The 25,000-nt window shown below is 42.3% G+C and overlaps 5 protein-coding genes across 11 annotated transcripts in view; 3 read left to right on the forward strand and 2 right to left on the reverse strand.

Moving 5' to 3' along the window:
* smarcc2 (SWI/SNF related BAF chromatin remodeling complex subunit C2) overlaps positions 1-3,010 on the forward strand; it is a 9,831-nt gene extending 6,821 nt beyond the window's left edge. For all 4 annotated transcript variants that reach the window (XM_084705307.1, XM_084705308.1, XM_084705309.1 and 1 more), the window contains 5 exons: positions 1-105; positions 205-368; positions 501-635; positions 736-1,114; positions 1,270-3,010. The exon at positions 1-105 is cut by the window's left edge. In XM_084705307.1, coding sequence (XP_084561433.1) covers positions 1-105; positions 205-368; positions 501-635; positions 736-1,114; positions 1,270-1,334 — 848 coding nt within the window. In that variant the 3' untranslated portion in view covers positions 1,335-3,010. The remainder of the gene's footprint in view (positions 106-204; positions 369-500; positions 636-735; positions 1,115-1,269) is intronic.
* Positions 3,011-4,279: 1,269 nt separating this feature from the next.
* myl6 (myosin, light chain 6, alkali, smooth muscle and non-muscle) lies at positions 4,280-10,176 on the reverse strand. Of its 3 annotated transcripts, XM_084704304.1 has the most exons (7): positions 10,081-10,176; positions 9,781-9,808; positions 8,182-8,325; positions 7,377-7,550; positions 6,679-6,756; positions 6,139-6,173; positions 4,280-4,797 (listed from the first exon to the last, which is right to left on the reverse strand). In XM_084704304.1, the coding sequence occupies exons 1-6, from the start codon at positions 10,081-10,083 to the stop codon at positions 6,145-6,147; spliced, it is 456 nt and encodes a 151-aa protein (XP_084560430.1). In that variant the 5' UTR covers positions 10,084-10,176; the 3' UTR covers positions 4,280-4,797; positions 6,139-6,144. The 3 variants fall into 3 exon arrangements, with proteins under 3 accessions (XP_084560430.1, XP_084560429.1, XP_084560431.1); XM_084704303.1 differs by lacking the exon at positions 6,139-6,173; XM_084704305.1 differs by lacking the exons at positions 6,139-6,173; positions 9,781-9,808; positions 10,081-10,176 and adding an exon at positions 9,574-9,604.
* endou (endonuclease, polyU-specific) lies at positions 9,545-16,962 on the forward strand. 2 transcript variants are annotated; one of them, XM_084704301.1, is made up of 9 exons: positions 9,545-9,652; positions 14,008-14,130; positions 14,300-14,422; positions 14,940-15,105; positions 15,314-15,519; positions 15,717-15,830; positions 15,943-16,049; positions 16,229-16,371; positions 16,505-16,962. In XM_084704301.1, exons 1-9 carry the CDS (start codon positions 9,634-9,636, stop codon positions 16,617-16,619), a joined length of 1,116 nt encoding a protein of 371 aa, XP_084560427.1. In that variant the 5' UTR covers positions 9,545-9,633; the 3' UTR covers positions 16,620-16,962. The 2 variants fall into 2 exon arrangements, with proteins under 2 accessions (XP_084560427.1, XP_084560426.1); XM_084704300.1 differs by lacking the exon at positions 9,545-9,652 and adding an exon at positions 13,729-13,876.
* tsfm (Ts translation elongation factor, mitochondrial) lies at positions 10,482-12,574 on the reverse strand. The gene is made up of 6 exons (XM_084705448.1): positions 12,418-12,574; positions 11,937-12,089; positions 11,639-11,767; positions 11,394-11,516; positions 11,220-11,301; positions 10,482-11,083 (listed from the first exon to the last, which is right to left on the reverse strand). Exons 1-6 carry the CDS (start codon positions 12,463-12,465, stop codon positions 10,689-10,691), a joined length of 930 nt encoding a protein of 309 aa, XP_084561574.1. The 5' UTR covers positions 12,466-12,574; the 3' UTR covers positions 10,482-10,688.
* A 5,006-nt stretch (positions 16,963-21,968) lies between the features above and the next one.
* LOC146272828 (neurogenic differentiation factor 4-like) lies at positions 21,969-22,994 on the forward strand. Its single transcript, XM_084705632.1, has one exon. It carries the CDS (start codon positions 21,969-21,971, stop codon positions 22,992-22,994), a length of 1,026 nt encoding a protein of 341 aa, XP_084561758.1.
* Positions 22,995-25,000: the final 2,006 nt, after the last annotated feature.

A 25,000-nucleotide genomic window follows, 5' to 3' on the forward strand; every position in this document is an offset into this window, starting at 1 on the left:
CACAGGAAGAGGAGGAGAAGCAGGGAGAGAACGGAAAGAAGGAGGAGGAAAAAGGCAGAGAGACAGAAGGAGAGAGAGAGAGTGAGAAAACAGACCCAGAGATGGGTATGTGTTTCAGTGCGGCTGTATTTAAACATGGCTCTGGAAAATTCAAACAGTTCGGTCTGTATCAGGGACGCTCACTTTATCTCCCTCTTTCGTTAGGCGATGGAGAGAAGGAGAAGGAAGGTAAGGAGGGCTCAGAGGATGGCCAGAGGGAAGCAGAGAGCGAGGGAGAAAGGAAGGCAAAGGTTGAGCGCGATGTGGGAGAGGGGAACCTGTCTACGGCTGCTGCCTCAGCACTGGCTGCTGCTGCTGTCAAAGCTAAGGTACTGCCCCGCTCACACTCCACACCACTTAGTACCTACAGAGGTGCATGGACCAATAATAGATATGGCCCAGAGGGTCGATCTCTGTAACCCCTTCTCCTCTCTCTTTTTCTCCACTCTCTCTCTCTCCAGCACCTGGCAGCGGTGGAGGAGAGGAAGATCAAGTCCCTGGTGGCTCTGCTGGTGGAGACGCAGATGAAGAAGCTGGAGATCAAGCTGAGGCACTTTGAGGAGCTGGAGACCATCATGGACCGCGAGAGGGAGGCTGTGAGTCAGGAGCAGGATGAGACATGGAGCTAAAGGAAGACTTAGCCTACCTCTGAGCATATTCAAGGTGTAACCTTTGTGTACGTGTGTGTGTGTTTAGTTGGAGTACCAGAGGCAGCAGCTGCTGGCTGACCGTCAGTCGTTCCACATGGAGCAGCTGAAGTATGCCGAGATGCGGGCACGCCAGCAGCACTTTCAGCAGATCCAGCACCAGCAGCACAACCAGACCGGGGGTCCCCATCCCGCCCAGGCCTCCGCTGCCCCCGCACCACAGAGCCTGACGCCCAACCAGCCGGCCTCCAGCACCTCTGCACCCCAGAAGGCTCCGAGCCCTGCACCCCCTTCCTCCATGGGCGGACCCTCCTCCACTCAGCCTGCCGAGCCCCAGCCGCCCCCTGGACCTCACATCTCTCCCCCTGGTCACTCAGCCCAAACCCCTGCAGCACACCCCAGTACCAACCCCACTCCAGCACTCCATGGTGAGTCCTTTTCTCGTTCATTGCTAAATCTAAATGTAAACATACTGAAATACATACTGAAATACAGTGTAGTTGTCAAGTTCAAATATTTGTGTTTCTAGCTTGTATGTGAAAATCAAACATCATGAGCCTTTTTGATCCTCTCCCCAACCCAGAGCCTAGCACCCCTCTGACTGGTGAAACAGTCCACTCCTCAACCCCTGTTCCCCCAATGCAGTGAAGAGAAAAAAGGGTGAGAAAGAGGGATGGAGGGAAAGGGTCCTGGCAAACTGAATGACACTGACCACTTTGTACCTATAAATCCTGTCTGTATTATCTCAAATGAAGGATCAAAAACGAAGGGAACACAACAAACATTGTTAAATGTTAAATATTTCAACTGGACAATTGACACAAGAAAGAAAAAAACATTTCATATTTTTTTGTTGGAAAATGATCCCTTCAAATTTACTTGACAAGAAATTGCCAGTGAAGAACTTTATCCATTTTCTTAACAAACGGTCCCCTGGCGTGAAACATCTTGACCAGTTCGTTTTTCAACCCAGAATCATGTAAATACCCCTCACAAGGCTATGAGGAAAGTGTAACAACTCATCTTGTGAAGTCCTTTGACCATAGTGCATTCATTTCCTGTTTACAACTGTTTTGAAGTTACATGTTCACTAATGCCCCTGTGGTCTCCATGGCTTCCCAAGTACTGTAGATGCATAAAAAAAACTATTTTGCACTTTGAAGTTTTGTTTCCCTATCATGTCTGATGGCATGAAGCATTAATTCAATTGACCTGAAGCACTTGCCATTTATTTTTATCTTCATTGGTACACATTTTCATACTATTTCCTCAAAACATGAAACTGTCAATTGCTAAATGATAATATTCCCAGAAGCATTAGATCATTGGTCTTTTTGAACAGTATGCATGTAAGAGTTTGGTCCAGGATCAGATGTGTCCAAATCTTTGTCACAGATATCAAGAACATGACAATATAACATTGTCAGCTTGGAACTCCTAGCTTCCCTGTACTCTTTGTCGTTTTAGCTTGTAAGACTATGTACTGTAAACTGGATCTTCTGCTACAATGCTCTAATGATATTTCACTTGAGATAGAACAGCTAACATTTTAACAGTTTCTCCGAAGATCTAATGAGAGCTTAGTAAACCACTTGAAAGCATTGATTTCTGGTATCCTCTGTGTCCTAAAAAACATTTTTTTTTAATTCAAATCCTTGAACGAGCTCCTTTTTCACATCTGAAGCACTTTCTGAAGCAGTTTCTTATCATTGGCCTAGATTTCACAATGGGAGAAAATTGAATCTGTATGCATATGTTTACAGTCAGTCATAATGTAAGCTAGTGTCTGAGTCATACTCTTGTGAAGATTGTGCTCTCAATCGAAAGATGACTGAAATATGATGTCTGGAGGAATCCAATTGGCACTTCATTGATTTTAGTTTTTGTTTGTCATAATTTTGTTAAACATATTTTAGACTAAATTCTTTTTTATAATCATGATGAAATCAATTTCTCTCCTGGGAAATCATTAGATTTTTATAGTTTGTATATCTCTTTAAACAGATCCAGCTCACACACAGACGTGGCTTTGTGAAGGAATTGATTTAAAATATAAAAAGATAAAAAATATTTTAAAAAGTTAACCAGAAGGGACCTCACAATTTACAGAGGTGTATTCTGTCCGAAGTATCTGTAACAATATACTCATTATGTATTCTGTTTTTATATTATTTTGACTGTCAACTTTTCCATCTTGTTTATTCAAAACTGTCCTAAGCATTAACGCTGTATATTATTATTACCTTTGTAACCTCTATTCCCTCCTATCATCATCATCATGTGTGTGGACTTTATAAGTCACTATAAACTGTCAGTCAGTGTGAGTTGTGACTGAGCTTGTGTGTGTGTGTGCGTGTGTGTGTGTGTGTGTGTGTGTGTGTGTATGTGCGTGTGTATGTATGTATGTATGTATGTAAATGCATGCAATGAAAAAATGTGACCTTGGCATCTTTTAGTTTAATCTTACCTGTGCCATATGTTTTAGGATTTTTAACAAAGATTGATGACGTCTTGTAATAGCTATTTTTCTCATACACTATCACACAAACACACACGTGCACCACACCCTACAAACATACAACAGTGTCATACTATAATCAGATAATTCAACTTGTGTCCAGATAGCCAGTATTAGAACCCTCACTACAGTTACAGAAACCATGAATGAACTGCTTTGGTCTCCGTGCTATTACAGTGTGTGGATTTTGTGATATGAAACAAGTGTGTCTGTTGAGTTTCTGTTCTTGTTTGTTTCTCATTATTGCTGGAGATGCAAAGATTGCATTGATTATTCAGTAGAAATAAACATTTCCTCAATAAAAAGAACCAGTGTTGAAAGTTACTCAGACGTTTATACTGGATAACAAATACATGATGATGAAATTAGGTTTTTGTGTATATGATTTGACTGGTTCAACTCTACATGCACCAGCAGATGGCAGGGTAGTGTGGTTTTCTAACCGCTTCTACTAGACATCAACTTCCACATCCAGAACTTAACATAAACTGTGTTTCAGTTTACAGTTGCAGACGCTCCAAGCTACCATTGCATAACATATCTAGATGTTAGACAATGGAAACTGTCAAACCATAACCCTATAAAGGCGACTTCCTCACTTACCTGCACCACCATATAAGGTCATGCAGCTAGTGTATTATATCGTGCCTAACTGGGACACTGCCTTGATTAGAAGAACATTCAAAGCCATACAGGTCTACCGCAATATTTACATCTTCAAGGGATAGTTTCTATTAGTGGATACAAAACGAGAAGCCAAGATTATAGACACACACCTTATGTCACTTGGTAGGAAAGGATACCAAGTCTGATACTGTTGTAACATTCTATACAAATGCCCTCCTTTGTATGCACTTACCTGGCGCCATTCACTGTCTGCACTCGAGATAATGCTAAATCTGTCACCCATAACGTGTCATTAGATACTCCATTGATAGGTGCACACACTCATACACTGGACCACTGATGTACAATGTAATATTGACTTCAATATGAACTCTTTATTCAAGTGAAAGGCTTTCCAAAAGCAATACTTTACATCACCTCTTATGGAAAGGATACAAACGAATACTACTTTTCAGAAACTGGGATTTTTATTTAATACCGTTTGATACAACATATACATGAGACAGCACAGCATCTACCATTTCATGATTGGTTGGCCATGTTAAAACATTACAGTTGGTCTTTTAGCCAATGAACATGCATCTCCTCTGTATAAAAACACAGCTATCGGGTGACAAAGTGGACACTGGGTATACAGTGAGAGGAAGGTATGGGAAAAATTAAGGGAATGTTATTGCCGATTCTGTCCACAAGCCTGGCATGATGGCATGCGCTACTGTGGTTGGATGGTGTTTACATGTGAAATGAATGGGGCTCTTCAACTCAGACACAGAAAAGGCACTTCTGAAATCAAATAAAAATGAAAAGGTAACACAGGTTACAACTGCGTAGGGGGCTGGAATGATACAGGTGGGTGTAAGACAGACTTATATAATAAAAGTTTTTCTTTTGTTTTCTTTTATTCAAACGTAGCTGGTTGTGTGTTCTCTTGAAATCTTCAACCACTCATCACCATCCGGACGAGTTCTGTGAGCGAGAGAGAGGAGAGAAGAGGAGGAAGAAGAAAAGACAGTCAGTTCCAGGCTTGTTTCAGTCTGAAAGGGAAACATGGGGAACAAACTCCACCTCCAGCATCGGCCAGTTTCCTCATCCTTTTTAAAAGCCTTACATGTTCTACATTATTGTCATTGTATTCTAAATACAATATAGTAATGAATCCTCCAAAGAGGGTCAGGCTCAGTGGGTGCCTTGCTCCCACAGTATCCTGGGTGGTTCTGTCTGGCCCGTCATGCTAGTTCTGCTGTGCTGGAGCTGGCTGCTGTCTCCCCACAGACACTCCAGGTATCAGTAAGTCAGAAGACAGAATCTGCATTAAAAGGGGTCAGTGTTAACAGGCTAGGGATGAGAGAGGAAGAAAGGAGTGAGAGAAGGGAAGGATGAGAAGAAAAGCTCTCTCTCTCTCTCTTAGCCAACCAGCCAACAGCCAAGGATTTGTCCAGGCCTCAGGACCTGGAATGTGTTAGGATTAGCAACCCTCCTTATTTGGGATGATCTACCAGAGGGGAGGGGGGGGGGGGTAATGGGCCAAGAGGAAGAGCACAGGAGAGAGGGAAGGCTCAAATTTAGAGAGAGGGAAGAAAACAACAAAATGGTCAAATGAATCTACAGTTCTATAGCAGCCGCTTCATTATGGAGAGAATATGGGAGGCAACGGAAATGCCAGCCAAGGAAAACAAGCAGCTCTCTGTAATTCTGCATGAGTAGTACAATACGATACGGAATTGAACAGGACAGCAGGGCAATGCTGAAGAATCAAAAACAAAACACAGTGCCAAAAAAAATTAAAAATGTTGAAGGCACCATCCAGTACACCTCTTCACTGCCCTGCTCTGCTCTGCTCTGCTCTTCTGAAACCAGGTTGATTCTCTGTGGGATCAGAGGAGCAACCTACAAAGCCAACTCATGCAGAAGCTACATGCAGGCTACAGCCATTAAATGGTGGGAACTGCAAGAAGGGGAGATGATCTGCAGGAGAAAAGTTAAGTGTCAAACCATTCCAAACCACTCCACCATAGGAACCCAGCCCTGTCCACCGCATCACTGCATAAAGACACTCCATTACATTCATGTGTCTACTGGTCATATTTGCTCTGTTTAAGATGTGAGGGTCAAGTTAGACAAATGAGATTGTGCTTCAGTAATAATTAGTGTTTTTTGAGCAAGATAGACTATACTGAAGAAACCTTTCTTTTTTGCATATGCTTTACGTTGCCAGTTCAGGCAGGAGCGTCTTGTGCAGGTACAAGTTTCAGAGAGGCTCTCCTGTTAGGTGGACAGTGAGGGAGGCTTTAGTGGCTCTGATCATACCCGTGCTCAACCGGACATGATGTGGCGGACAAAGGCTGTGGGACAGTAACAGGAAACCATTGAGGGGACAACACAAGGGAAATGTGGACTCAACGATGCACACAGGACAACAGGTTTTACACCAATATATAACCCTTAGGTTATGACGTTACAAGCCGTGTATGTTCTTTGCATGGTTCTTCAAATTTTACTAATAGGGGATACAAGTTATTACGAGAGCATTTAGACAGTGGTGTGGATGCACCAGTAGGGCCGGGAAATCAAAACGTATTTAATATATTTTCAAAATATCTAAGAGCTAGACCAGAGCTGACAGGCTACAACAACTTGAGTCAGAACAGTTAAAGTACTGTATTTTAAATACAAAAGATTACAAAACATGAAACACGTCTAAAATGCTAGGTCTGGATTTCCCAAGATAAGAAATTCTGCGTGGGTGAATCTGTCTAGATTCTAAAGATATCTCATCTTATTTGTATTTACTGAACTATCCTGTGAAACGTCAGCTTGTGTTGTCCACTCATACTGCTGCTGCTTTACCTTCATAGTTGATGCAGCCGTTGGCATCTTCATGTCCTGCTAAAAGAGTCTCCACCTCCTCCTCTGTCATCTTTTCTCCTGCAATCAACACACAAAACAAGTATGTCAATGAGATTTATAGAAAACATAACAATGAACCGTCAACAATCTGTAATAGAGCCTATTATTTCATACAGACCTCCAGAATGGAGGGACAAACATATGAAAGGCAGCATACTCTCCCTGACTGCGCCCTCTGACAGTCAATATGCAAACCAGAGGAAGTCTGAATAAGTCTATTGAGGAACTTATGCGCTTGTAATAACTGATTATCAAAGATACTGGGGACTTTTGGTCCCAGACTAAGGTGTGTTTAGATAAGGGGTTTTTGCTAGGCTAAACCAGCACTGCCAGTGGATCTAATGTACTCGACACACGATCAGGTGTAAATAACAAGATGCAACATTGCCTGAACTTTAGTCGCAACTTTTGAGGCAACAAGCAATAAGAGAATTGCCTTGTATGTGTGAAAACAGCTTTTTCCCACGCGTCTTTTTTGGAAATATATACTGTAGCCTAATTATATATATTTTGGCATACTTTTAGGGTGGCGGGAGGTCGTTTAGGAGGGACATCCACCCCTCCAAAACAATGGTAGGGGAAACACTGCGAAGAATATTGCTAACAGTTCATAAGCGTTGACATATCTCGGCCCCTACCCAGTGTAGTAAGAACATGGCGCAACTCAGCGCCCATCACTGTGCCGTTGCCCTCCTTGTCGAATACACGTAGACCCTCCACAAAGTCTTCAAAGGAGCCCTGGTCCTTGTTTTTAGCAATAGCCTGGAGCATGGGCAGGAACTGCTCAAAGTCCAGCATCTTGTGGTTCATCTCTATAGACAGTGTGACAAAGACAATCAATAACATTTCTCTGACTTTCGGTTCAAATATTCTCTAACTGCAAAACATAATTATCCAATAAACAATTTGATCCAATACAAAAGGGCATGAACCATCTGGTGCAAATCCTTAGCTATGTTGACATTTTCCGGTAATACTAGTTTCACTTGATCAAGGCATGTTAAAAGCCCATGCATCAGAACAGTGCAACCTTTGTTGGTGTAATTAGCATATGTAAGGTTTGCATTGGACTTGTTTGGGGAGTGGACCGAGATAATGGTGTTTCTCACTAATACGACAGTCATGCTTCCACAAGCACCCTTTAAGAAGGAGTGTTCTACTGTTCATCAGTGACACTACATTGTTGAAATTCAACAAACTGCACAGAATTTGAACTTAATGTCCTCTTAAATGTACCCAGCATGGTTATTAAAGCATGAGCGTGACACCTCACAGCATCAGTTAGCAATGTACCCAGAACCCACTAGCACTTTGACTACTAAGCCAATAGAGAGAAGCATGGATAAAACCTAAATGTTCAGTCATGCACAACAATCTACTGGTGTCTTTTTTGATTCAGCAGAGATGACAGTTATTCCAGCAGGAGCCAGTAGCATGACTGACCATCTGACTTGGGGTTTCCCAAGACCTTGAGCACCTCTGCGTTGACAGGATTCTGTCCCAGGGCTCGCATGACGTCCCCACACTGGTTGTAGCTGATCTTCCCATCCCCTGTCCTGTCAAACAGCAGGAAGGCTTCTTTGAACTCTGAAGGGGAGATGGACAGTGTTGTAATTAAGCATATGATAAGTTTGTTTATATTCATTTGATTGGGGGACACAAACCAGCATCAAAAAGAAGAGTGTGAGAAAAGATAAAGAAACCATAACTGAAATCAAGTATAATCTTCCACATTTCAGCCTACTAGTAGAAATTCTAATGTTTATTTTCTCTTCTTCTGCTCTTTGCTTGGTAGTTAGTTTGTCTGAATGTCTCAAAGCGACTTCTAATAGAATGGTATCTGGCATGAGGGTCATTTCCCCGGGCCATTGTTTTGGTTCTAGCCTCCCCACGCTGGAATGCTACGCATCCAGAGATGGCCGGTCTGAGACTACTGCAAGCTTCTCATTTACCCATATAAGGCATCGGTTGAAAGCAAACGCTAAGCCGTGGAATCTGTCAACTATCTTCTTTAAACAAACGCCAGCGAAGGAAATCTACTACCGTGTAACAAAACTTACAAAAGACTGCTCAGAGAATGGAAGAAATTACAATAAAAATCCTCATTGATAGTAATGCTTCGCTAACTTGCAGCAGGTTTTATTTTAGAACTAGCCATGTAGCTTACCTACTAGGCAGTCACGGAAATGTTAGGGCCACGCCTTCAAACCGTGGCTAAAACGCAGTCATTTCCTTTCACATTATATTCATCAGTCGTACACACCCTTCAAAGATTACGAAATATATTGCCTTAATTCTGCATTTGTTATCTGCAGCATTTCCGGGACCGAAATTAACTCGTGTAACTAAATTGTTGCCCATCATTCTACAGTACCTGCTGAAACTAACTAGCCGATTTAACCTTGATACCAAATATAGTCATGAACCTATAGTTACCCGTATTTCAGACCTTAACCTTCTGATCATGACTCAACACATCAAGATGCTAACTGCATAACAAAACGTTACCCATTGGTCGGGCCATTCTACCATCATCAGTGCACGAGCATCCTTAAAGTTTAGCTACCACTGCAAACAATATAAGTGCAAAACACGCATTAGTAATAATACATTCCTTTTCAACGAAATAAATGACACAACATTGCATTCAATAGCAATTTTATCACACCCTGTTGCTAGAACCTTTTCAAACTGTTGTTAGCTAGTGCTAGCTGTTGAAGGATCAATGGACAGCTAGATTACGATTTAAGGCTCGAGTCCAACCGTGAAATTCATGCATGATTATTTAGTCTACGGTTGTCACACACAAAACCTGGTTAATCTCAAACTGCCTACCTGGACAGCTCCACATCTATCAACGAGTTTGCAGGGACTTAAGAGTCAGTGCCCCACAGTATGACAAACGGGACAAAAGGTAAGAGAAACAGATGAGCTATTTCAAATCGCAGTCACTGTAAAGCAAGCTAGCGAGCTAGCTAGCCTATAGCTTCACGAGATGTCAGCAATCAAACTCTCACCCAGAACATTTGAAACAGTACTCACCGATAATTTGGTCTTCTGAGAATTCAGACTGATCGGGAAAGACAACAGACAGAACAGAAACACGGTTGGCTAATGGAATTAAAAGTGGCTAGCTTGCTAGCTAACGTTTAGTAGACTCCACAGTACAGTAATAGATGATGAGATTAGCGAGCACTATGGCTACTAGTACTGTAATCTCAGACTTCGTTCTTTACTTAAAATGTTTTAAATAAAACCCTGATGTAAATCCTCTATACATTGTTTTGCTGGCTCTATATGTATAGATCACATTATACACCTTAACAAAGCGAAGGAATTTACCATGTCTGCGTTCAGTATGGGACGATCCGCGGGCGGAGGTCTGTGAAATTGGGACTACTGTTGGTAGCGGACGTTGAAAAGAGACACAGCCCTCATGACATCATCATTCAATGTTTATCCAGTGCAATGTATTGGCCAATCACATCTCTGTGAGACTAGCGGTAAAATATACAAATACATAAAGTGTAATAGAGAAAAGGAAACATTAAATGCATAGTACATTTCAAAAACCACATGATAAGTTGAAATCCCCTGGCACGGAGGAAACGGATTTTGCCTTGACTGTCAATTTTTTGTATTGTGAAAAACTGTATAAAAGCAGTGGCTTGTGACCTGAAAATATATGCAAACGTGTCTAAAAGTTGAAATTGCAAAAGAGGCAAAGGACCAACACACACAGATGACTTACAATATATTTTATTTACTTTTGATGATGATGCAATCCATCAAACAACATGGTGTGCCGTGTTATATACTAAGAATTATGACTTATACAGATTCAATTTAAACAGGTTTGTTTGACACTGGACAGTGCCTTTGCACCTAAGCCAAATCAATAACGAATCAAGGAAAATAACAAAACATTATTAACAATTATGAGGTTCCTTTCACTCAACCCCTTTAGTGTCTGCTTCACCACGCTGAAAGCGAACAAAGTCCAACACTCGGGCCCCCTGCTCCCTCAGGTATTGGGCCACAGTCCGACTTGGGTCAGGGAGGAAGGTTTGAGGGAGCAGCCGTGTCTCTGACTCACCACAAGGAAGGTCATCCATGTTCCCCAGGGATACTGGGGACTCCCCCACCACATGCTGGCCCAGCAAGCGGCCCAGGGTTTCTTGTGCCCCATCCTTGCCCCCTTGAAACACCACCAGGGCGCCGTAGCGCCCCATAGCCATGTCAGTCTGACTAGCCACGCCTCCATGTATGTATGACCCAATATGCCAGTCAGCAGGCACACCTACCGCCACTGCACGTCTAACTGACATGTTCTCTCCTAGTCGACCTGTTATAGAAGAGGAAATTCACATAGAGAATAAATGCTAAAAAGCATGATTGAAACAGGGAATAGGAGTAATACAACATATATTTTGAACATTCTTCAGGTCTGTGTTCCTGGTTTCTATGTATAACCTACTGACCTATTGTAAGAGCAAGCTGATCAGCTAGCAAAGCTCCTTCACCCACACTCAGTTTGGAGAGCTGATCGGCTGCCAGCACACTCTAAAACACAGACAAAATATGAATGTAAAAAAAACCCAAGACAAACGATACAAATAGACAGTAATAATGCCAACTATTGTCAGAGCATGTACCTTGACATAACCAGTCTGGCCCTGGTTCTTACTGCGGTGGTGAGCCATAGTAGCAAAAGCTACATCCTTCACAAGCTGCTGGAATTTTTCATTACGGGCAACAAAGTCTGTCTCACAGTTCACCTAAAAGAACAGACGTACATGGAGATATATTAATTCAGATCATATTTCAAACATGCTGTCAATATTTGAGCGCTGCAATGACATTCTAAAGTAACTTCACAGTTAGTAGTCACTGTACCAACCTCCACCATGACTGCAGCCTTGTCTCCTACAAAAAGGCCAATCAGACCCTCCTTAGCTTGCCGACCCTCCAGTTTGCTGGCTTTGCTCCAGCCCTCCTTCTGGGCTTGTTCGTGTAGCCAGCTCTCTGCCTAAGATTAGAATAAAACTACATATTAAATATAAAACTAACAATATTTTTTTCCTTTTTGTTTCATAAAGGTACAAGGCCTCAAAAAAGACTCACAAAGACACACAATCATACATGCTCTCCAAGTCAGGCATCCTTAGTATGAGTATAGTGGAAAATAGATGATTTACTTGTTTCATGTCATTATCAAATTTATCTAGGGCTTTCTTGCAGTTGATGAAGGTGTAGCCGGTACTTTTCCGTAGTTTAATCAGAAGGGCTTTCTCAGCAGCTGAAAGGAGGCTTCCTGTGTGTATTGACTGCACATGCTGCGTGAGACAGACCTATGGTAGACAAAACCAGAGTGGTATGAGCAGTAGGAAGACAATGTAAACTCACTTGCCCTGTGACCTCTGATGCCGACCAACAGAATATTTTACAATACAGTGATCGTTTAACGTTGTGTTGGCTACAAGCTCATCCTTTACCTTCACACCACACCCCAACCTGTTCATGGCACACGATTGAATGCAATAACTAGACTGCTATACTATTTTGGTAATGGTATTACAGATAGGTTACATATGGCTTCAGTTTAGACCATAACATGAGAGCAGCTCATCACTTCTATAATGACAGTCTGTACATGCTCCTCTACCACATCTTTCTTACCTTTGATAGTTCTGTTCTGATCGACTGGACCACGTATTTTAATGCCATACCTGGATCCTTTTATGGCAAATTACAAAATCTTTCCAAACGAGAACTGAATGTCATTGAACTTGTCCACGCCGTGTACGGCTACATTGACCAGACAAATATTGCGAGACGCTACTTCCTTGACGGAAAACGACAACAAAATGTGAACAAAACTAGCGCCCTCTATTGTATGGGAATAAGTAGACTGGGCAACGATGCATGGTTCCGACCTCAAAATATGATTTGTTAACCCTTTCTGGTTGTAGGTCTAAATAAAGTCAGAGCCATTAAAAAAGGGTAAGTAATAGTAACTAGTAACGTATTTATTTATTTATCAAACTATGTTGACTAATTTCTATTATATATACATTTATTTATACAGCATAGCCACATTGATTTATTTCCGGGTTAATTTCATAGCCATATAAGTATATTTTGTAATTTTGTAAATACATTAGTTTTCTTTTCTTTTTAGGAGTTTAACGACTGCGCCTTGTAAAATATTTTGAGCTTTCATTATCTCCACCAAACATTTCACTTTTACATTTTTGAAATGTTGCACATAATGCTAAATAAAGAAAGCTTTGAAGTCTTTCCACACACCGTTAAACACGTTACCCATTCTTATTGACAAACTGTGTGAAACACAACAGGTGCATGCACACAAACAATTTGGGACACCGTTGCCTTGGACGTTGCACGTGGAATATGTTCAATGTTAGTACAACATCACTGACAACGCTTCCAACGTTTTTATTTAACACTTTCAAAAGTGTAAAATGTTATGGTAGAAGTATGCTTCATGAATTGGTTGATTACTTGTTAATTGATTTGTTACTTAAATAAACAGCAACATTGCAAATGTTAGTTTCTACATTACACAAAAACCAGATAAATGTATTTTTTTATCTGATGCTCCACTAGTGAGTCTAACAGGTGCACAGTTTATCTTGCTTGTGGTAGTGATAAACTGTATTCCTGCTCAACAATATTATTACAAACATTGTTCATTTCCCTTTTTTTCTATTTTCAAATTAAATGTTTACACTCAAATAAATTAATCACGTGTAATCTTTTGCATGATTCAATTGAAATTGATGCATTAAAGTCTCAAAACAGACAGTGAAACAAAATGTTCACAAATGAAAAATTCCATTCTGGAACAGGTGTGTGGAGTGTGTTCAAACTGGGTATTGCATGAATATTACTTTTTGTCTTAAACAACTGACATACCTGCAGCTATTGGTCGGTATGTGGACAATAGGGTGGAGCTTTTGTGACTGTTGGAATGAGTAGACAGAGTGAGCTAGGTATATAACCAGAAAATGTATTTAGGGTCACTGAAAATAGTTTCCAGGTCTTTGCTGGGCTGAAATGAAGATCCTTCTTGTGCTCACTCTGGGTGTGACCCTGTTCTCTCAGGGGTACTGTAGTAAGTTTGGGTCAGCCTGACTTGATCTCATATTATTAGACAGCTTGCCTGTCAAACAGTAGTTGATGTATATGACTTATTATCATTTAAACGTTCATAGTCCTTTTACTCTGTGATGTGTTTTCCCCTAGACACTCTAGATTCTTGTGAAGGACGTTGTGGTTACGGAACAGACCCTGGCTTCTCCTGTCAATGTAACTCAGCCTGTGAGCGCTTCAAAGACTGTTGCTACGACTACACCAGCATCTGCAAGGGCAAGGCAACAGTATTTCAACTCTTACAAACGTGTTATTTTATTTAAGTGACTGTTATACTGTTTTACAATCCTCATTTACATACAGTTATTATTCAGTTATCCTGTGTATTTCTTTCGATGTATTCCATATCAATATTAATGTTTATTTATGCTGTTCATTTCTTCAGGTAGTGCTACATCCTGCGCTGGTCGCTGTGGGGAATCCTACAACTCTCAGAACAAATGCCACTGCAACTCCAAGTGTAGCCGGCACAACAACTGCTGCAGCGATTATGGAGATCTCTGTGGGGGTGAGAGAATTCACGTGCTGCTTCTCCTGTACTTGTCTCCCAATATCTTATCAGTTTGAGTTTGCCTTTCATCCAACACCTGGTGAAATGATCATCGTGAAACATCATAATGAACTACCAGTATAAACTAGTTCTTTCCACTCTTTATAATTTGTTAAAATGCTGTTTGTAAATTATTATCTACAATGTTTTTGAAAACCTAGGAAGGTGCATTGTAGGGCCAGCAGATGTCACTGGTATGCAATGAACGGTACTGACAGACGAGTAGTCATCTGTTCATAGTCAACTATAAACTAGTGAATAATTACTTGCATTGCTTTTGTACACCAGCACTAGGTCCATAAACGGCTTATGATGCTTATGTAACTAAAACTTGTCAATCGTCAATCATAACAGTTACTGCCACAGCTGACTCATTGTATTTTACTTACCCTATTAGTACCCTGTTAGGCATAACTTTTGTTCATAATATGAATCCCTTTTTTTATTTACTTACAATATACCCTAAACATGTCAGGTACTCCTCCGACAACTGATATCAGTGATGCTGACATCAGGGCTATCTCTGAGGTTCTCTATGCTCTGGACTCCAACAAGGCCACTGCCTCTGAGTTGACCATCGACCCCCAGGCCCTAGTGCCTAACTCCCAGACCAGCTCCAAGAATGATTTGTCCCCTCGCCGGTGAGTCATCCCATTTGGCAGATAACCCTCTTTGAAGCCCTTATTTCTGTGTCTAAACTGGTGGTGTAGTCCCGCTCTAACAGTACATACAAGATTTATTTCATTTCCTTCTTTCCCAGTATCCCTCTTCCTCTCCCCTCTCTCACTCTCCTTTTCCTCAAAACTCTCAAATTGGGTATGTTTCTTATTTTTCGGACATATTTCACAGATTGTTTACCTTCCTGGATGAGCAAGCTCTATTTTCCAAGCCTACCTATGCTTCCTTCGTCGCCCTGATGGACAACTACCAGAGAGTTACAGGCCAGGTGGAAGACTTCACCCCCCAGCAGCTGGCTGAGCAGGACACTTTCCTGAGGGAGACCATGTCTAACACTGAGCTGGGCCGTGAGCTCTTTGCCTTCCTCTTTACCAAGGGTATGCATAGAAGAAGATAGCATTCCAATCCAAAACATAGACACTTCTAGAAATGTTTAGCATCGTAAAACATCATATTTGTGGTTTTCAGATATGACATAGGTTACCTTATGAGTAGATATGTTATGCGCAACCTCACTATACCTGTTTGTCTGTTTATCAGTGAAACAGCTGACCTTATCACTGTTGCTTTTCAGGCCGGTATTCCTCTGAGGACGAGTTTCTTTACGACTTAAAGATGATGTGGTTTGGTCTGTACTCCCGGTATAACAAGAAGATGGACTCAAGTGGATTTGAGCACATCTTTGCAGGTCTGTTTGATGGTTTTCTATTGGTTTGCGTAAGTGTGGGTGTGTGTGCATGTGTGCATGCACGTGTGAATAAAAACGTATAGGCTCATAAAGTGTATCTTTGTCACTGCAGGAGAGATCAAGGGTGGAAAGGTGTCTGGCTTCCACAACTGGATCCAGTTCTACCTCCTGGAGAAACAGGGTCTGCTGAACTACTACAGCCACAGTTTCAATGGACCTGTAAGCACCCCAGTTAACATTCCACAACTTACTGTTCAATTGACACATTCATAATGTATTTTTCTGTAATACCGTGTGATGACACTGTATTGGATTGTCTTCAGTTGTTGAAAAAGTAATATAATTTACGTAAGAGAATATCAAATGGGACTGTCTGTTTCTCTCTCTCCCTGGTTCAGTGGGCCTCATTCCCTGATGTTCTCGGGATGCAGTTCATGTGGGACGGTTACTACAAGCAGGTTGGTTCTGCCATCATTGGCTGCAGTCCGGAGTTTGACCTGGCCATGTACAGTCTCTGCTACATCGCCCGCCCAGGAAAACAGTCAGTACTCTAATACTACTTGTCATATGCTGACCATACTGTCCTTGTAAATATCTGTTTAGAAACATTTATGCAACTGCATGTATGCATTTTCTTCTTTGTCTATTTCCTGATGTGTGTTTGCTGTGGCCAGGTGCCGTTTGAGTCTGGGAGGGAAGCAGCTGGTGATCCAGACCTACACCTGGGACAACTCCTCCTACGGGAACGGGAAGAAGTACATCGGCTCAGCCTTCCCTGCCACCCCTTGAAAACGTAACATTCAGACAAAATAAACAAGAGACAGGGCATTCAAACCCAAACTGCCAATCATGTTCTCATCATAAATCCCAGTGTCTAATCATACCTACACCTGCAGAGACCATGCCATTTCTGCCTGACCTATTGTAAGGAACTCAATCTTAACCGGATCATAGGTGAAAATGGAACTAAGTTCCATAAATTCAGTTAATCAATTAATAAGTTATTTGTTCATTTGTTTATTTAATAAATTAATATATTAATATACCACTAATGTCTTGAAATGTCATGACATATTTCCAGTTTTCAATTTGTACAGAGTTGAGTTCTGTAAATCAACTGATTAAAACTGTTTCCACACCCATTTTTTATAATGTTCAAAATGTGTATAAAAAAGCAAACATTCCACAGCAAACAACCAAGATCCAAGCCAGTGTTTAGAACTCCCGCTCAGTATCACAGTCTGATGATCCTCTGCTCCCCAGGGCATGATCAAACTCTGCCCAATAGGGCTCAGAAATGTGCGCGTAGACACCCCTGAAAGCCTCAATAGTGATACTCCACTTCCAAGAGCATGTGTGTATCAGACACAATTGGCAACTGTTTTATCAGAAACAAAGCAAAAACTAAATGCGATTGTGGCCCCTTTCACTAACAAATGAAGAGAAACAAAAACACATTTAGTCGATTTTATTCTGCTTGACCTACTCTTAACAGTAGCCACTAGCTAAACCTGTTTCTATCAGCTGTCCATAAAACCCCAGCTGTGTGTGTATGTGTGTGTGTATGTGTGTGTGTGTATGTGTGTGTGTGTGACCTTCCAGCTGGGATGGGGGTTGAGTTTACCCTTTCACTCATCCAGGGTGACTAACGGGATCAACTCTGGGTCTGACGATGGAACAGGGGGACACACTTGCACCCCTGTTTAAAGAGAGAATTAAAGGAGATGGATCTGCCTTAGATCCCATTATGTCTCAGTGTGTGTGCGCTTGTGCCATACAACACTATAGGATAGTCACTTCATACAAAAACCACCGCCTTTCATTTGGGCTTCACAAACTGACTGTTAGGCTCAGAGAAAAAATTCTTTACTTCACTTTTGTCAGACCATATTAAATTTTCTGGCCCAGTGCCTCTGAAAATGAGAAGAGTAAATGTTCTCTCTTTTCACACTCCCTTCATTTAAAAAATGAAATGAAATCAAATTAAGCCACAGAGGAGAAAAAATGCAATTGTTCCTTTTGTCACTCTCACAACTTCATAATCGAATTATAGCTGGCCACCCGCCACACCCCCCTCCATTCCTCACACACACAAACATAGACCCTAAAGGGGCTTCCCCTGGCCCATCTCACACGCCACCTGACTTTTGTTTTGTAATTATATTATCCCGCTCTCTTTTGCGTGTTGTGGCTAATGGCTGAGCGGGCAAGCCCAGCTGCACATGCAGAAACAAAGCTGCTTATGGGGCCAGACAATGAGCCCGTGGAAAAGGGACGCCTGAAGGCGGTCAGCCAATGAGCATACACCACAGGGGGCCAACGGAGGGTTTAGGGAAGGGTTAAGGGGTTTAAGGGGTCTCTCTGGGGGAGTGTCTTATATTGTGACCCATGGAGCGGTTTCTTCAATGGGATGGTTAGTTGAAGGGCCAAATCATGGGCCAGATCAAGACCAGTCTCCCCACTGTTAGGTTAAGTTTGAGGGAGGTATAGCTTTGGCTAAGCTACCAGTCACTCTCTGGGCTGACGAGGTACCATGACATTCAGAGTAACTTTCATTGTCTAGTTCTGTGTCTCTGTGAATGCCCCCTACACAATCTGACAAGTCTTTTCTCCCTCCTATTCATGACACCCAATATACTGTACGGAGACTTGAGCGGATGATCTTGAGGTGAATCGTGTTTCTTTTTCTGTACTGTAATCCAATACATTTACAGTATGAACATTTTAGGGATAGCTAAATTATTGTTGATTTGCTTTGCAATTTGTTTTGTGTTGTGATAATGAATGATGTGTATAGCAGTCAAAACTTGTCATTACACATAGACATGTTTTCCTGCCCAATCAGGCCAAGTTATTCATGAACATACTGTGTACACACACGACACACACACACATACACGGTACAGACAAACCTCCCCACTGGGATGTTAGGATCTCTCTCAGGACTCGCAGACTGACAGATGGACGCAGCCCCTTTTCCCCACTGCAGCAAACAGAAGTGTGAGGGACACAGGAAGAGGTTGTGTCAGGGGTGAGTGCCTGTGTTGTGTTGGAGTGGGGGAAGAGAAAAGCTGATGCTCTTTTTTAACCAAACATAATAATCATCATACTGACGTTAGATATGTGTGTGTGTGTGTGTGTGTGTGTGTGTGTGTGTGTGTGTGGTAATGCAGACTCCTAGGGGGTCAAGGTCTGAACAGTTTTGTGTCAGGTGAGTTGCCATTAGAGAGTTGAAAGGCATCTGAGCCGGCAAGCAGCTAGCTAGCCTGGTGTATATGAGGAGCAGTGGGAAACAGATAAAGTAGGGCCCATCTGCCAGTCAAGTTCATAGTGGATGACCAACACCAAAGTGGAGAATACAAGATACCTCAGTATCACATTTGGAAGTAAGACTTTAACTCAGTTGTGTATAATAAAGTCCTCAAAATATGGTGTACAACTAACTTACATTACAGTAATATAACAAACTAAGCACTGACCTTGAATAAAAATATTCATAATAAATTGTCTTATATTTTACTTAATATTTGGAGTTTAAGTACTGTATTATTCTACAATAAATACATGTGTTTAGGGTCAAAGTAAGATACAGGATAGTGTGATGCCTTAGCTACACCATTCCCTAGTCATTCCCACTCTAGGGAGGAGCCAGGCTAGCCTCTCTTATTCCCATCCTGGGCTGCAGGTGTGGAATAGGACAGGCAGTACACCGGGGGGGAGGGATGGGGGAATTGCTAGTCGACAGGGGAGTGTGAAGGGAGTGTAAGGCACATCCATTGGGTGCACAGTCCCCCTCATTCTCCACACCTCATCCCCAAACATGAGCACATGTGATTCTTTATCTCATGGGATGATGGCTGCACCCCCACTCACATCCCCTGTGTCCTTTACTTACTCAGTCGCCCAATTCTTTACATGCAAACACACACACACTAAAGTATTTTGTTCATTAAGTCATGAAGGTCCAGACTGTAAGTGGTGGAAGTTCATAAAACATAACTTTAATTGCATTTGGTGTGATATGAGACAAAACGAAACACTCTTTTGATTTTCCTTGGTTGGATGTGTTAGTAAGTAACACACTAAATGCAGTAAACTTGCAATGCTAATGTGGATATTTTGTCATTCAGCTCACTTTGTCTCATCCATCTCTGTCCATCTCGTGAGGGGTGTTTCTTCAGCCCCATTTAATGAGCGTAATGTGGTGCAATGAGCGCATGCCGGACACAGTAGTTTGGCGCACGCGGATGCTTGAATGGACTGGGGAATGGCGCGAACACCTGCTCAAGCGCAACTCCAAGCTGTCACAGTTAGTTAGGCTCACACAAGAGCGCGTATAGGCCTATCCTATAGCCATCTCTCGAAGTTGAGATGCCTGGTATGAATTTGGCTGATTTTTCCTAGCACCAAAGAAATACGTTGCAATACATCAACTTTTAAAGTAGCCTAATCTATGTTGAAAAATATATAGTTGCTATGTGCCGTCGAAGACTCTTATTTTCCTGTTTTTTCATTTCTCATTCTCTCTTTTGGTTTATGTCTCCAACCCCCCACACCTCCCCCCCCCCCCCCCCTCCCCCCACACACGCACACACACACACACACACACTTCCAAAATGATGGCTGAAGCTGACAGTGGCCACGGGCCGGCCACGCGCAAACTCCGGCACAGATAGATGGATCTGAGTTTTTGAGAGTGGGAGGAGTCACGCGCAGACTGAAATAGTGAGCCCCTGTCGCTTGACCCGTGGAGACTTCAGAGCTGAGATGGGACACTGACAATAACAGCAAAGGCTAACGAAAAGGTCCAATATACGTCTAGTTAATGAATATTCAAATATTTTTTAAATATTCCCTGCATTCACCAAAATCTTTCAGGAGATCCAGGAGAACGTACAATATCAGGTAGGCCATGCTTTGAAAACTTTAAGGGGACACCAGTGTTCATTTGGGTAAAAAGGATATTCTCCTTTTGCGTAGGCGAATGGGCAACATGAACTTGGATCAAATCAAATGGAGTAGGCTAATCTTGACAATCATCTGATTTCTGTCGTCATTGTTATTTTTGGCATTATAATTTTTGGTATTATAAAAGTAACAGAATATTTTTACAGAGACGCATTGTCAAGTAATAAGAGGTCAACCTAGCTGATGGTCTATATTTGTCAAATGTATTCAATGCAAACCCCCTTTACTCTATATCATCCACGAAATTGAAGGAACAGGAAAATGGTAAATTAGAAAATATCTCATGGAGGTTGATGTATAAAATCAACAATAATAGTGGAGAAAATAAATCGTTCCAGAATTTTAAATGTGCTCATTTATTCTTACTTGTCTGTTACTGATCCTGGAATGTGGTCTAACCTTGAATTAATCCGTTATCCACGAGGCAAATCCCGCAATGCCCCAGATTGAGAACCCATCCCGGCACTACGACTTTACAGGGGGAATTACCGAGTTTAGAAGTCCCCCTGCGATCAAGATTAATCTAGAAACCTTATGCGCAAGGAGGCGACGGGAAAACACGGTCAAATGTTGGGATAGTGTGTGCCTACTTAACATTGTCATGTCTGTACATCAATTATTTTAACAGTTTAAAGTAATTGTATATATAATCTCCCCCCGTAAAAATAGATTTGTTCTTTTATCAACGCTTTAAAACACCTGTAGAGTATGCCTACAGTGGGAGCTGTCCATGCGTGTATGGTGCTGAAAATGACTGCCTCAACGTCCTCAAACGTTCTCACACAAGTCGTTTGGAGATAATAGATGGTTTAAGAATATAACCCCTGAGAATAGTTTGTTTATATATTATTTCAGTTGCACACCACTCATTGAAATGTCCTCAAATGTAATGTGGACAGGCTTACTTGTGAAGACATTCTAGTTCAACAACTAACTCATCCTCTGATGGATTTTCATGTGTAAGTAGACAAGTTAATGTATGCAAGGTCGGTGGGCCAGGTCAGACTGGATAAGGCTGCTATTAATAGAACAGATAAATGTGACCCCTATGCCCAGATGAAAAATCCTGGATTCCAACATGCATGTAATTGTGGAACACTGCACTAGTCAAGCCCAGATGGATGCACACAGCAACATTTCTAATAGACCTTATCTTGCTTCCAGAACATCATGATGTCCAAGACGTACAGAAGACCTGGGGAGGGATCAGACCTGGTTGGTTCCCTGGAGTGGATGGACGAAGACATGAGCTCCCCAGAAGGAGACATGTCAATCGCATCTCAGCACTACAGAGATAACGGCCTGGGCCTCCAAGGCCGGGAGCTGGGGAGTGAGGACATGGAAGATGAGGAGGAGGAAGAGTGTGAGGGAGAAGACAACGGGCCTAAAAGACGTGGGCCCAAGAGGAAGAGGATGACCAAAGCCCGACAGGAGCGTTTCCGTGCCCGGCGGGTGAAGGCTAATGCCAGGGAACGCTCACGAATGCACGGTCTGAACGATGCCCTCGAGAACCTGCGGAGCATCATGCCCTGCCACTCAAAGACCCAGAAACTGTCAAAGATTGAGACTTTGCGTCTGGCCCGCAACTACATATGTGCTCTGTCAGAGGCCCTGGAGGGAGGCCAGTCCCTAGAAAGCAGGGCCTTCATGGAGACGCTGTGTACTGGACTGTCCCAGCCCACCAGCAACCTAGTGGCAGGTTGTTTGCAGCTTGGCCCAGCCCTGACGGGTGGGGACAGGCCTGAGGAGAGGCATGGAGGCCGAGGGGGCCCCACCGTGCTGGGAGGGGTTGGGATGGTGGTCGGTCCAATAGGTTACTCCTCCCCAGGTTTGCCAAGCCCCCCCTATGGCACGCTAGACTCCACCCACATGCTACACATGCGGGCTGTGAAGGGTGTGGCTTACGAATGCCACTCCCCAAAGGACTGTAATGGTGGAGGGGTGGGCACGCCCCCCTATGACGGTCCCCCGACGCCCCCTCTTAGCATTGGTAACAGCCTGGTGCCCAAACAGGAGCCCTCGCCCCATTACCTGCCCCCTCACAACTACCCCCCCCCTTCAATGAGCCTGACTGCGCACCAAGGGCAGGTCCTCTACCAGACATCCAGCTATGAAACACCTCTGGAGGGGCATTATGACTCCTATCACCCACCCCACATGGCCCCCCAACAGATTGGGACCGTTTACACAGACTAGGGAGCCTGGAAGCAGAGAGGATGCATGCATCTCTTCTTCAGCAGTCTGTCTACCAGCTCTGACTGTGCTCTATCTCAACCAGAGACTTTCAAATGAGAGACCTTTGATGGAACTGAACACTGTGAAACCACTTCTTTGAAAAAGTAGAATAAGGATGTAGAGTAAGAACTGTTTACATTGTGTATGGTGCACAAGCACTGTGCTACATTAGGTTAGGGTCCAACACTGTTCAAATGTCTTTGCTTGATTTGAGTGGGATAGACTAAAGTCCTACAAAGGGAATCTACTTCAGCTCATTTCAACCACATAGGTAGAAGACCACCTTAGCACTTCTGATTAAGACTGGGAACAATAAACATATTTTTCACACAAATGCACATTTCTGTACTTTAATCTATTTATTATTCTCTAATTTAATATTTATACAGACTACAGTGAGATGTGTTGTATTTTCCTTTTCTAAATATGTTTGTCTTGGCCTTTTCTCTGTGAGCTGTCCTGGTTACGTTATATACTGTGGCAGTATTTTGGCTTTCATTTTTCTCTTTCCATTTGTCTTTTGTCTATTGTCTTCTATTTTGCACTTCAAATTATTTCCCAGTGTAGTTTTACTAGTGTTATGTAACAGATGAGCAGGGAATATTTTCTGACAAACAAATGTATACTATATTACTGAAATTGTGTGGCCAACTGAATTGAATCTTGTATATATAGAAAACCTATGGGGTTATCTCAGGTTTAAAGGGAGCTCATGGACAATTACAAGTTCTGATGTAACTGAATAATTCAAATATGCCAAACCATGCAAAATTGTTAATTAATTGAATTCACTCTATGGACAAATTCAATGTGTTACGTAACATAAGGAAGGAACATTTTAATTGAGTTGAATCTACTTAAAGGAATATGAAATTAAATGTACAATTTTGTGTTTTTTCATTTGAATACAACCATAATAAAAATAATAATGTCATACAGTGTAGTTCAATGAGTGTGTTTTGTCAGTGCATTACAAAAGAAATCCCAGAACCAATTTCCAAGATCATATCATTTCAGAAGAACAGAAGAACAGGACACGCTCTAGAAGGGAAGAAAGAATGAGAGCTCTAATGAGAGCCCTTCTACAGCTCTTTCTGCCTGCTGAGAACCCAACAAGAATACACAAATGCTTGCTGGCAACCAAGTATACAAACCCAATGTACACTTTCTTTAACACACTGCTCAGAAGTCCTGTTTCTCCCTGCCCCAGGAAATTCAGCCGAAAAGGAGAAAAAAAGTAGATGAAAAATGGTTGTGTAAAAAGGAGAATTGTGTTGTTAAATGGCCTCCGTAGCTCTATTGTAAATCCAGCCTGTCCTTTCTCTTGACCCCTGACCTTGCATTGTGCCAAGGTTGCTCACTCTGGCAGGAGGGACAGCTGGGAGCACAGAGGGTGGGGCTTGTTTCTGACAGACGACTGGGAGGCCAAAGGCAAAGGAGTGGACAGTGACAGAGACACGTCCATATTAAGACCCTCCTCTAAACTGTTTCCTTCCACTTCCGTACTTATTGGAATTGCACATAACTCCACACACATAATATCCCAGAGCTGACAAAGAGTTGAAATGCAATGACAAAACCCTTGTTCTCAGTCATCACACAAGTTTGGTGTGTGTATGTGTGTGTGTGTGTGTTTGTGTGTCACACACTTTTACTTCTCCCTGAGAGACAACATTCTCCCTTACAGCGGAGTCCATCATTCTGTTTTCCTTCCCTCAGTAGTCTCACAGACAAACCTTACCATTAGCAGGAAAGAACTGATCTATCCTGCCTCTTGCTGACAGAACCACACAGCACAGCCCCCTGCCACCTGCCACCATCCACTTTCTTCCCTACATTTCATTTCATTTCTCATCTTCCCTTCTCTCTATTTTGTTTAGCTACACTAATCCAGGACTGGTCCTAATGAAAGGGTGGATGTTTGCAGGGTGGATTGCAGGATAAAGGTCTGTGATTAACATGGCTGG

This window comes from Hypomesus nipponensis, chromosome 9, assembly GCF_054491055.1.
Source record: "Hypomesus nipponensis isolate SF chromosome 9, ASM5449105v1, whole genome shotgun sequence".
Classification (NCBI taxonomy): Eukaryota; Metazoa; Chordata; class Actinopteri; order Osmeriformes; family Osmeridae; genus Hypomesus; species Hypomesus nipponensis.